General features: G+C 41.0%; 1 protein-coding gene across 1 annotated transcript in view; it reads right to left on the bottom strand.

Moving 5' to 3' along the window:
• LOC107569462 (protein kinase C alpha type) overlaps positions 1–13359 on the bottom strand; it is a 143310-nt gene that overhangs the window by 10954 nt on the left and 118997 nt on the right. The window contains exons 9-13 of the mRNA XM_016255561.1: positions 8468–8608; positions 5083–5256; positions 3232–3323; positions 3039–3101; positions 1525–1663 (exon numbers count right to left, since the gene is read on the bottom strand). Coding sequence (XP_016111047.1) covers positions 1525–1663; positions 3039–3101; positions 3232–3323; positions 5083–5256; positions 8468–8608 — 609 coding nt within the window. The remainder of the gene's footprint in view (positions 1–1524; positions 1664–3038; positions 3102–3231; positions 3324–5082; positions 5257–8467; positions 8609–13359) is intronic.

Here is a 13359-nt window from a genome sequence, read left to right on the forward strand (position 1 = left end):
CACACACACACACACACACACACACACACACACACACACACACACTAAATAAATCGTATCCCTCATCTACACATACCATATACACACAGGTTAACTGAGATGCGCAGAGACTAAACAATTACTGAGGAGAAAACAATATCATCTCCCAACTCTTAATTATTAACCAAACTGATGAAGCAAGTGAAAGAATAATGGATGGAAAGATATTTTTCACACTGGTAATTCCTGTAACACTTTATAAGTTCACATGTGTATATAATCCCAGTGAGTGATAAAAGTAAACAAATTTAACTGTTAATAAAAAGGTTCAGGTCAGAGACTGGATTTAAACTCCACAAAAGTATTCCTCTTGAATTTAAAGAGACCATATTATACTAACAATATTTTGGTAATATGAGAAACAGACAAATTGCAATGAGCTTTTAGAACAACAGAAATCAATGGGTGGTCTTCACTGAAACATGAAAACATATGTTACAAATTTACGGTTAGCCATGTTAATGCTGCTCTACCTTTGACACAATTTACACTCAAGTTAACATAGAATGACTTTTAAAGACTTGCTGTAGGAGACAACTCTGCCACCCACTGTAATGTCATACCACTACAGTTTGAGAGGGACAGAGAGAGAAAGATACTGGGTGTGTGTGTCTGAGGATGTCAGAGCAGACAAAGGTCATCGATACTAAGTGTTGAAGTGCCACAGACAACCTGCATTGTAAGAGCTTATGTGCCACTTGTGGAGGCATTCTCATGCTAAGGCCTGCTCTGAGAAGTGAATTTAGGACAAGAGAAGCTTCAGTAAAGGGAAAAGGGAGCAGCCACACACTAGTTCTAGATCTGTTCTCAATATGTAAATATCTGTATGAATAAAACGATAGAAGAAAGAAAGCACTGAAAATGCAGTAATGGTCTGCAAAATATTTTAAAAAGTTCTTTTGGAGAGCATCATTAATTGCAATGGACTATTTTCCACAGTTATTAACATCATAAATTTAGCAAAAATGTTTGTTTTTATATATATATTTTCAATTAAAAAATATATAATGTACAGAAAATAGTTTCCAATACAGCTGTTGAGGGATTGATTACATCTGAAGACGCTCCTCCTGAAATTTTCTTTTAGAATGGTTCAAATCAGTAGCATGTGGCATATTTGTTTTATATAAGGAGGCAAACTATTTACTTAGTATTTTTGTTTATACATTTTCAATCAAACATCAACCAACTGCAGCAACCCACAGAGAGTCATGTAGAATTCATTGGGCTTAAGGGAGGCAAAAGAGACTCCTTTTTTAACGGCTGATATGGCCTTCAGACACTTAAAAACAAACACAAAAACAAAAATTGTCGTGTGGATTATTTTCTCATCCAAAAAAAGTTTGAGGAGGCACTGCCTCCTCTGAGAAAACACCACAGCTTCAGGGTCCTCTAAGCACTTCTGCTAGTCACATTTCCATTTAGCACTAGCTGTCAGTCTGGGAGGACTGGTACTGCCCGCAGGAAACACACTCCTTCACTCACCTCTGGAGCGATGTAGTCTGGCGTTCCACAAAATGTACGGGTGGTCACACCCTCCACAATGTTCTCCTTGCACATACCGAAGTCTGCAATCTTAATATGACCCTCTGCATCCAGCATGACATTATCTAATTTCAGATCCCTGAAAGTGATAAAATAACATTGCAGTACATTAAAATAGACAGGGTGATACTGAAAATGGGAGGATGGGGTTACAGAAAAAAAGATGTTTTCCTGTTTAAATATTTTTATATAAAAATATATCTAAACAAAACTAATCTTGTTCTTTTTTCCCCACACATAAGCACAACACAAATGTAGTTCATTTTAGTTAATGTAAAAGCAAGTGCAGTGTTTTTTTTCATTCCTGTTGATGTCAGTTCATCTATTTGCTCTATTTCCCTAGGCCAATTTAGCTGCTCAAAGAAAAACAAGCCAAATAACTAGGTTTAGCTCCTAAAGAGAGACAGAATTAAGTGAATTCCTGTTTGAAGGTTGTGCTAAATAGTGATTTGGTATTTTATTAGTCATTTGAAAGTCAATATTGAGTCAATATTTAGCACATTTCACAAATACGTTACCATGATATTTTTAATGCATATTGAGACACAAATTACCTTTATAACTGTATCTAAGAACCTAAAATAACTCATGACATTAAGTTTATTGCAGTAAAAATATGTTATTGCCAATTATTACCTAACCACGTTGTTCACTTCCCTTTAAATCATTATAGCATTTTCCTTAAAATGTGACACTCAAGAAATAACACTATTTGGACTCTTTAGTGGAAAGACAAGTAATTGTAAAATTTTATATAAAATACAAATATAAAAAGCAACATTTGGTCTCAAACTAACCATCCTTTCTGTTACTCAGAATGGGATAGTTTTTGTTTATTTTATTTTTTTAATGTTATTTATTGCTTTAATGTTATTAATTATTGTTATTAGATTTTAGGATTATACATTTTGTCTGTTATATTTTTACTAGATTTATTTGATATTTACTGCTTAAAAAATTCACAAATCACACAAAATCAGGGCTTTACACACTCCCAAATGTGTAAAGCCCTGTTATTAATTATTGTTATTAGATTTTAGGATTATACATTTTGTCTGTTATATTTTTACTAGATTTATTTGATATTTACTGCTTAAAAAATTCACAAATCACACAAAATCAGGGCTTTACACACTCCCAAATGTGTAAAGCCCTGTTATTAATTATTGTTATTAGATTTTAGGATTATACATTTTGTCTGTTATATTTTTACTAGATTTATTTGATATTTACTGCTTAAAAAATTCACAAATCACACAAAATCAGGGCTTTACACACTCCCAAATGTACTGAACATAAAACAGCTCACATTAAAATTCTGGCCCTTCTTTGTACCCTAGTGCCATAAGTGCCAATTATTGACTTCTAAATGACTGTAGTCAATCTGCTGATTACAGCCAATTAGCTTACAACTGTTGACAGAAAGGTCTGAATGTCTAGTCATGTGTGTTCACCTGTATATGACTCCTTTCTTGTGCAAGAAAAAAAGTCCAACAGCAATCTCTGCAGCGTAGAACCTGCAACAAGCAGATTATTTTACATAAATTCACCTTAATCTACAAACATACATACATGTATGTTTTAAGGCTCAAACCCAGAAATACATACTGCAGACACACATATAAGCACAATGAGAGAGTGGCTTACACCGCTTGTGGCTCCTTAAATTTGCCCACTTGCTGGATGTGGTACATCAGATCACCACCATTAACATACTCCATCACGAAATACAGACGATCCTATGAAAAAAAGAACTATATATATGAAACTGTTTAGACAAACTTTAATGCTGGCCTTGTCTGAAAGGCTTTGTCTATATGATTCTATATGAATTTCCTACTTCATATTGCAATCATTTTATGAATGGTAAGTAAAAAAAAAATGCAATTCTGTTGTTTAATAATAGATTTTAATACACTAGACATCCCTCACTTTCCGACTTTGTAAATGGCTACTGAAAAAAAAGAACAAGAACAAAAACAGGGCAACTAGCATTGACGTAGCCTCATTAATCTCATGTCTAGAGATTTATCTTTCTTGACTAACACATTCGTTGGGGTAGCATTACTGTTAACTCTTATAAACTCTGATAAACTTATCATTTGGTGGATTATGATAAGCTCTTATGGTTGGATGTAGATGCAAAGCATCTCTAGAGTAGGTCTGCTTATGGGTGTGTCTCTATCTTTGTCATAAAAACAGTGGTACTGTCATCTCACCATCAGAGGTCACTATTGCCTAAGTAGTTTTTATTTGCCTTCTTTTGGACTGTTACTTAGGGATTGTGATTTTGTGCTTTTCACTTGTTGATTATGGTATTGGTGTCTTTATTAAAATTTTCTGTAAATGATCCCCCTCATTTACATGCTCTGTGATACACGCTTTTCAGATTTGAATTAAACGTGACCATTAAAATTGAATAAAACTATGTCTTTATTATAACAATGTGTGATTGTACTATATTTTCTAAAGTCCATACAGGTATGTTTCAAACAAAAAATATATACTAAACATAAATATTTCAATGTTAAATTGAGAATGCCACAAAAATATGTTTTTTTAATGCATTGTAATGCTGATTTTATCAGTATTTATGGAAACCATTTTAAATACGAGAAAAAAAACTTACTCTAAAAACAACTTCTAAAAAACATTCCAAATGTATGTAATTGCCCTTTTTATTTTTAATTTACTGTATGCTGTTTTGCTGTATTTGCTCCCTTTATGTCTTTACATATTTGAATCAATGCAAATACATTTGGCTGGGGAAGGCCCCCACAAAAATGCTGCAAAGCCAAGAAGAGGTGGTGGTGAATGAGGAGCGACCCCCCCCCCCCATATGATTGTAAAGCACTTTGGGTGTACAGCAATAGACACAATACACAATAAAGCACTATATAAATGCCTCATTCATTCATTCAAGAAGAGTTTCAGTATGGTAATTTATTTTTTTTCAATTTGCATTTACAATGGCCCTACTTTTTGCAAATTAAAGTCTATTTCAGTTGCTAAAGCACATAAACAATGATTCAGTCCTATTCAGTCCTTCTAAGGGACTCTTTTGATTTGCTGAAAGGCGGATGTTCGGTTTGCGAGTGCCATTATTGCCTAGAGGGAATACTATTTAGCCCACAGCCATAGTGACTGGTTAACAGAGGCTTCTGTTTGTTGTCAAAGTCGCCAGTTATGTGTGGCCGGCTACATTTCTTTACTTGCTGTCTACCAAAAATAATTATTAAATTTGTGTTCAAGATGTTTATTTCCCCAGCCGAGGATTTTTAATTTCAAATAATGGTTGACAAGTCCCTCCCTGTATATTGTGAAATATTGCCCTGCCAGTCCGACTGTGTCTATTTTTAGAATATATTTGATAGATAAAGATCTTGCACAAACAGTAGAGCATCATGGGTTTGATTACCAGGGAATGTAATATAAATCACTTTGAATAACAGTGTCTACCAAATACATGAATGTTAATTCAAGGAGAGAGTTCCTCACCACAGTCTGAAAGCAGGAGTGAAGCTGGGTGAGGAATGGCGGTTTGTCCTGCTGAGCCAGAACCCGCTTCTCCACCATGGTGCATTCAACATCATCATCCTGGATGACCACATCCTTCTTAAGGATCTTTATAGCAAATAGTTCACCAGTAGACTTCATCTCAGCCAGCATCACCTGAGTATGGAAAATTGCAAAAGCTCAAACTGCCAGTGAGAGCCTTTAGCAAACCTAAAATATCATTACAATTTCACTGAGAAAGAAAAAAACATTATTTCCTTTTTATACATAAGTTATTTTGAAAATACATCTTTATTTTTAATTAATTTATTTTTTTATTCTACTAGGTTGGCCCCATTTTTAAGAAAAAAAAACAGGCCGAGTGTCACGATCACCAGCTGGGGTGAGCGTGATTTCACCAAGTACAACATGTTCCTGGATCAACATCCTTGTTGATCCTGGAACATCATTCCAATCAACCAATCAAAATTGAGAGATAACTTTTCAGGAAATGTCAGTTTTAGGCTTACAATCAGGATTAGGTGCTTCTACACCCTTGTTAATCAGCTATCATTTCCCTCTGATTTTAGGAATAAATTATGGGTAAGGTTAGGTTTAGGGGTAGAGATTGGGTTAAGTCTGTATTTTTGGACAGTAATGTTGATCCAGGATCAACAAAAGATGTTGATCCAGGAACATGTCTTACTTGGCAAAATCACGGCGACCCACCAGCTGGAGAGTGCTTGATGGCCAACAGAGGGCACTCCATTCCAGATTTTAGCCACTTTATCAAGGACTTCATTCCCCATAATCCTCTGCCCAGTCTCATTAGCACTCATTGGCCTGTCCCAAATCGCACTTTTGTCATGAAAGTCTGAGTCCACACTTTTGTGACGTAATGCTGCTTTGACTGTCGGGTAGAAGTCTGCTGTGAAGCTTGCTTCAGTGCGGGCTCGGCAGAAGTGCGCATCGAGGGTGAACAGCGGCCACAAAGGGGGAGCTCGTGAGCAATCTTCTGAAAGCTAAAATGATGAATGGGACACCCTACGTGGTCTCGTGGACTTAACGGACACACGCACGCGGCGGCCATTGTAAGCCTGCAAGACCGCAAGTGCATATGAAGTGTGCCATTTGGGACAGGGCCATTGTTTGCAACAGTGTCTCATTAGTTCTTGCACCAGAGCCAGTTCACAAGATGGCTGCCATGCCAGAGCCTCTCTACAAAATGGCTGCCATTCCAGAGCCTCGACCCGTCATGGCCACCACTCTATAGCCTCCAGTCCCCAGCCATCATGGCCACCACGCCAGTGTCTCCAGCCATCATGGATATCATGCCAGATTATGCAGCTGTCATGGATGCCACGCCAGTGTTCCTGGCCTTCATGAAGGTTGCACTTGAAGCTAGTAAGGCAGTGCCCAGGCGGTCGAGACTGATGTCCAGTGTGGTGGAGCCACCGCTGATGTCGGTACAAGCAGCTGGCAGCTTGGTGGCCTCTCAGTCTGCCCTGTCACGGCCAAAGAGGCCATGTTTGAACTCACAATCCGCCATGACACGGCTAAGGAGGCTGTCTCTGTTAATCTCTCTGTGCTCTCTATTGCAGTCCTGCCTGATCCACCTTGGTGGTCTTCTGCCTTGTCTGCTCCACTTTGGAAAAAGTCTGCTCAACCTGAGCCATCTCGGTTCTGCCTGCTCCACCCTGGTGGTCTTCTGCTCTGCCTGCTCTGGTGGTCTTCTGCTCCGCCCTGGAGGTCTCCGGCTCTGTTCTGGCCTCCAGCCCCGCCCTGGTTACCTGTCCAGCCTGCACCACCTTGGTTTCCTGCTCTGCTCTTCTCTGGGTTACTCTGTTGCCTCAGCCTGTAACTTTGTCGTTGTTTTGGATTCTCTGATGACCTCCGCCTGTTTCTGGATTATGCCTTTGGATCCCCTTCAATAAATACTGCACTTGGATCCACAGCCTTTGTGTCTCCGTGCAGCTTATGACACCAAGAAAGGCAGCACCCAAAATCACACAGTATAAAATTTCAACATATAAACTGTAAAATAACAATAAAAATAATAATAATGTAACAATGTTCGTAGATCGGGAAGAAGGAGGCGGGAACCGGCGAACATTTAAATATAAAACTTTAATAAACAAATAAACAAACCCAAAACGAAAGTAAAAGCGGCAGCCCCTCACGGACGGGGGGAGCCGATCACAGCGGCTGCAGCGTACCTGGTGTAAAGACAGACGAGGCGAGAGAAAAGGAGATGGAAGGATGAGGAGAGACAGAGACGAGAGAGGGGAGAGGGGAGAGAGGAAAAGAAAAAAAAATCTCAGTCCAGTTCCCAGACACACTGGCGCCTGGTCCTCAACCAGCTGAGAGGCTCTCACTCGCGGTGCCATGCGATGGTACTGAACACCCTTTGGTGGATGGCCAGATGCTCATCTGCCACCCGGCGGACGGCGATGGCTCCTCCGGTTGAGGGCAGTCGGCAGCGAGTCCCCCGTTCCCTGCTCCTCCCCAATCATGGCGGACAGCAGCAGGCTCCGGCTTCCTAGCGAACGGCGCCAACCCCTCCGCTCCCTCGCAGACGGCAGCCACCCCTCCACAACCCAGGAGCGCAGCAGCGAGCCCTCTGTCCTACCTTGTCTTCCATCGCTCCAGCACCACCACCTCGGGCAGCCACTGACGGCCTCCACTTCTTCCTGCTGCCCGACCTCCTCCGTAGATCGGGAAGAAGGAGGCAGGAACCGGCAAACATTTAAATATAAAACTTTAATAAACAAACCCAAAACGAAAGTAAAAGCGGTAGCCCCTCATGGACAACTGCCTTATTATAAAAACATAATAAGACAACATAAAATCCAGGCCTGGTCCTCTCTCATCCTTCACTGTCGTTACTCCTCCTTTTATCTTTCCGGAGCTCCTCCGTGGGACTCGAGACCGGTGAGTGGCGCAGGTGTCGCTCATTATCATTTACTCCACCGGCCTCGCTCCATTCCCACAGCTCTTAGCCCCGCCCCACTCGTTACATATAAATACAGGTATACGGTTAATACGGTTAAATATATGGGTAAAGAAGCAATCATTTACAACAATTATCATCAAAAGATTAAAATTCTGTTGATTTAATAATCATTTTAAATTAAGTAAGAGTGTCTTTTAAGATTATGAAGAGAAAGCAAATTGTTCATAAAATTAAAAAAAAAAAATTCTGAGGAAAATTAAACTGAACGTTAGGAAAAGTCATAAGCACAATATCCTGGGACTGTAGTCCATATGTATTAACCATATGCACATAGTCCATACGCACTCCATATGAAAGGGAGCCATTAAATTGTTAGTAAAGGCTGGTACGCTATTATTAATTCACCTAATAATGGGGAAGAGATTGTAAACTCACCTTTCCAAAACTGCCTTTTCCCAACACTGCCAAGAAATTAAAGTCTGTGAGTTTGACACTGTCCACACTGCTTGAGGGTAAAGTGGACCCACTATCATCCAAAGGGGTGGTGGCTCTTTTGGATGGACCCAATTTGGCTTTCTGCACACAGACATACAATAGCTGTAAAACAAGCCAGAACTACAGGCAAGCTTTTCCAATGATGCACTTGGAATCCCATATGCAATTAAAATGGAGCTGGAACATGTTTTCTGTCATGTGAATAGACCTCAGTCTGGGTAAATTCAATATAATTGTTTTTGGAAAATGAATATGAGGCTGTGACAGCGATAAATGCACAGTCCATTCAACGTGTTATACAGTCTTTATTATATTAAGTTTAAATTTTACATAATGTTCATCAAAGTTGGCCACCAGGATTTGTTTTGGTAAAACATTTTTAATATTGCATCAGCTCAACAACTGACAGCAAAGTAGAAAAAAACAAAACAAAAAAACCTTGAACAGACTTTGCTAACATTCTGCGAAAAAAATAATATTGTATCTACCCTGACTAAGGTCCATTAGAGATGCAGCCCAATAAAGCCTAATCCACTCTCAGCGTCATCTGCATTTCCTACCAATGTCCTATAACACAATCCATACATAACAAGGCTCATTCTAAATCTGCCTTCTTGATGAATTCTGGGTAGTGCCCATGCAGTTTCCCAAGGCAGTTGAAATTCTTTCCATCACGGCATGCATAAGTCAGTCAGCGGACCAAGATTCTCTGCCAAGCTAGACTGGATAGCCTTGAGCTCAAACTACAACAGCAGGGCACAATTCATTTTTCATTAAAGAATATCTTATTTTGAGTAATCTACCTTCCTACTGAATGTAAGGAGGCAATAATATATTGGGAATATTTCAAAAGTTATTTTTGCACATTGTGAGGTTTTTATAAAAAAAAAAAAATTAAGATTTTTATTTTTCAGTTTAGAGCATAGCTTGGGTTTATTGGTAGGTCATCCAAACAAGAAGCTCTACAAGTCAGAGTTTGATTGTGATGAAGTTGTTGCCATAATAGCAACATGTCCAATGAGATGGTAAATATGGAAAATATCTGTCAAGCAAGTTTGTAATGGCTACAGAGAATCCCTTGTAACTCTGGAACAGCCATAGAATGACAGTGAGGAGAAACACCAGAGCAAAGACTGAAGGATTCTATCAGGAATCTCTGAAGTGAAGAACCTTCTTTAGCCTTCTGTGTTGTAATAAACAGCTTTTGAGCCCTTCAAGTTGGTGGTTAGGAATTAAAGAATACAAAAGTCACACACCAGGTGCCTTGGAGTGGAATGACATACTTAGGTGATGCATAGAAGCACTTTAAGATTATGCAGTGGTGGAAAACATATTACACGGTGTACAGTGGGACAGACCAGGTGAGTCAGACCTCAGTCTGTTAGGCAGAGCCATCAGAGCCAGAGGCACAAAGTGGTGATACTCATGACAATGCAAGTTTTATGATGCAGTGGATTTTACCTAAGATTGGATCAAGATGGTATGAAAGTCGCTGATCTGAGGGGGAAGGTGCTTATTAAAGGGGTCATGAACTGAGAAATCAAAACTCCCTTGATCGTTTGATATATAAGAGGTTATTTTACTATAAAAACATCCTGTAAGTTTCAGAACTCAAAACTTTCTTGTTATTCTAAAAACAGCTTATATAATGAAGCCAATTGGCCAAAACGACAGGTTGTGGAATGTGCCGCTTTATGATGTAATAGTGTGGCTAAATACTGCTTCTGCAGAAGAAGATCAAAGCCTGCTTCTACATCACTGCCTTTTTAGCCCCGCCCACCTATTCACACCTATTACCTATCACACCTATTCTGTAAATAACGAGAGGCAAACACAGAAATCAAATGATAAATATGACTCCAAAGACAACAAGATGCTGTGTAGAGTTGGGTATCGATTGTTTTTTTTACGATACCGGTGCCAAATCGATACTTTTAAAATGGTACCAGTGCCTGAACCGATACTTTTAAAAAAAGAGCCACAAAAACAAAAACAATGGATAACATTAAAGAACATCTAGTCTAATGTTTCTACTGTATCTCTGTCAATCACTCTGACATTTAGTTAAAATGAGTGAATTGACTGAGTGCTGTCTGTCACTGTCTTTAATCAGTTCTGTGAATGACTGTATGGTATGCCACATGCACTATAATATGTTTTATATTAAATATTACATTTACAAATGAAAATAGCAACATGATCGTTTTATCAAAGTCAAAAGGCAAAGTCAAAGTCTGCTTTATTGTCAATTCTTCCACATGTACAGCACATACATACAGAGAATTGAAATTGCGTTACTCTCAGACCCTTGGCGCATAAAGATAACACTAACAATAGAACGTAAAATACAGATAAATACAGATTAAATATATATAAAATACAACTATACAAATAAGGACATGTAAAAAAAGATAAATAAAGCAGCACAAGGCAGATAGAGTGCAAACCAATGAAATAAAGAAACATATAAACTGTAGTGGAAAAGAGCTTATTCAGTCTGATCAAAGTGACAAAAAGTGAAAAGATTTTCAAGTGAAAAGTGAAAAGCTCAGAGAGCAGTTCTTTATTTAAACTGTCAGCAGAGGTAGTTGAATGAGGTCAGTTCAATGTTGAATGAGGTAGTGAGCAGACTAATGCAGCACAAAGGGGGGGTCTGAGGGTCAGAGTTCAGTGGTGCATGGGGCAAAAGAGGGGGGGGTTAAGGTCGGGAGGGAGTTCAGCTTCCTGACTGCTCGGTGGATGAAGCTGTCTTTCAGTCTGCTGGTCCTGGCCTGGAGACTCCGCAGTCTCCTCCCTGATGGCAGCAGACTAAAGAAGCTGTGTGTCAGGTGGGTGGGATCACCTGCAATGCAGATGGCTTTGCGGGTGAGACGGGTTCAATAAATGTCCTGGAGGGAGGGGAGAGAGACACCAACAATCTTCTCAGCTGCTCTCACTATGTGTTGAAGGGTCTTGCGGCAGGACGTGTTGCAGGCGCCATACCACACAGTGATGCAGCTCGTCAGAATGCTCTCGATGGTGCCTCTGTAGAAGGTGCACATGATGGGGGCCGGGTGCCACAGACTCTGAGTGTCTCTGCTGTCGCTGAAACGATAGGCTATCCTCCTGAAGTACCGTCTCTTAGCCTCTCTGATGCCGCGGGATAGATTGGCTCTAGCTGTCTTCAGTCCCACCTCATCTCCAGCTCTGAAGGCAGTGTTCCGAGCCTTCAGGAGTCTGTAGACCCTCCCCTGTCAGCCACGGCTTCTGGTTGGCCCGGACAGTGATGGTCTTTGTGACCGTTACATCATCAATACATTTGGTGATGTAGGCAGTGACAGTCTCTGAGTACTCTTGGAGGTCTGTGGTGTTATTGTATGTGGTAGGAGTAAGTGCAACTGGACGGTAGTCATTGAAGCAGGATGGAGACGGCTTCTTCAAGACTGTCCGGGGACAGCGTCATCACCTGGTCGCGGGGAGGAGGTGGAGTTTTCTGTGCAGTGGTGCTGTTTTGAGCCTCAAAGCAAACGAAGAAGGCGTTCAGCTTGTTCAGCAGGGAGATAGTGCCGTCACAGGTCCGCGGTGGGGGCTTGTAGTCCGTAATGGTCTGTATCCCCTGCCACAGACTCTGAGTGTCTCTGCTGTCGCTGAAACGATAGGCTATCCTCCTGAAGTACCGTCTCTTAGCCTCTCTGATGCCGCGGGATAGATTGGCTCTAGCTGTCTTCAGTCCCACCTCATCTCCAGCTCTGAAGGCAGTGTTCCGAGCCTTCAGGAGTCTGTAGACCCTCCCCTGTCAGCCACGGCTTCTGGTTGGCCCGGACAGTGATGGTCTTTGTGACCGTTACATCATCAATACATTTGGTGATGTAGGCAGTGACAGTCTCTGAGTACTCTTGGAGGTCTGTGGTGTTATTGTATGTGGCAGCCTGCTTAAACATATTCCAGTCAGTGGTGTTAAAACAGTCTTGAAGTACCTCTGACGACCCTTCCGGCCACACTTGTATCTGTTAGTGAACTGGTTTGGCGACTTTAACGAGCGGTCTGTATGCAGGCATTAGCATGACAGTGATGTGGTCTGAGGCACCGAGGTGGGGGAGGGGGAAGGCCTTATAAGCTCCTCTCTGGGTGGTGTAAACAAAGTCTAGAGTGTTGTTTCCCCGTGTTGGAAAGTCTATGTGTTGGTGTATTTTTGGGAACACACTCTTTAATTGGCTCTAGCTGTCTTCAGTCCCACCTCATCTCCAGCTCTGAAGGCAGTGTTCCGAGCCTTCAGGAGTCTGTAGACCCTCCCCTGTCAGCCACGGCTTCTGGTTGGCCCGGACAGTGATGGTCTTTGTGACCGTTACATCATCAATACATTTGGTGATGTAGGCAGTGACAGTCTCTGAGTACTCTTGGAGGTCTGTGGTGTTATTGTATGTGGCAGCCTGCTTAAACATATTCCAGTCAGTGGTGTTAAAACAGTCTTGAAGTACCTCTGACGACCCTTCCGGCCACACTTGTATCTGTTAGTGAACTGGTTTGGCGACTTTAACGAGCGGTCTGTATGCAGGCATTAGCATGACAGTGATGTGGTCTGAGGCACCGAGGTGGGGGAGGGGGAAGGCCTTATAAGCTCCTCTCTGGGTGGTGTAAACAAAGTCTAGAGTGTTGTTTCCCCGTGTTGGAAAGTCTATGTGTTGGTGTATTTTTGGGAACACACTCTTTAAGTCTGCGTGGTTGAAATCCCCAGCTAAGATAAGAAAAGCATCAGGGTGGGCTGTCTGCTGCTCACTGATGTGCTGGTACAGTTCATTTAGTGCCTCGCTCCTGTTGCTGTTGTTGGAGCTGGGAGGGATGTATACAGCAAC

Source organism: Sinocyclocheilus grahami, unplaced genomic scaffold (genome assembly GCF_001515645.1).
Source record: "Sinocyclocheilus grahami isolate Dianchi unplaced genomic scaffold, SAMN03320097.WGS_v1.1 scaffold1347.1, whole genome shotgun sequence".
NCBI classification, from domain to species: domain Eukaryota; kingdom Metazoa; phylum Chordata; class Actinopteri; order Cypriniformes; family Cyprinidae; genus Sinocyclocheilus; species Sinocyclocheilus grahami.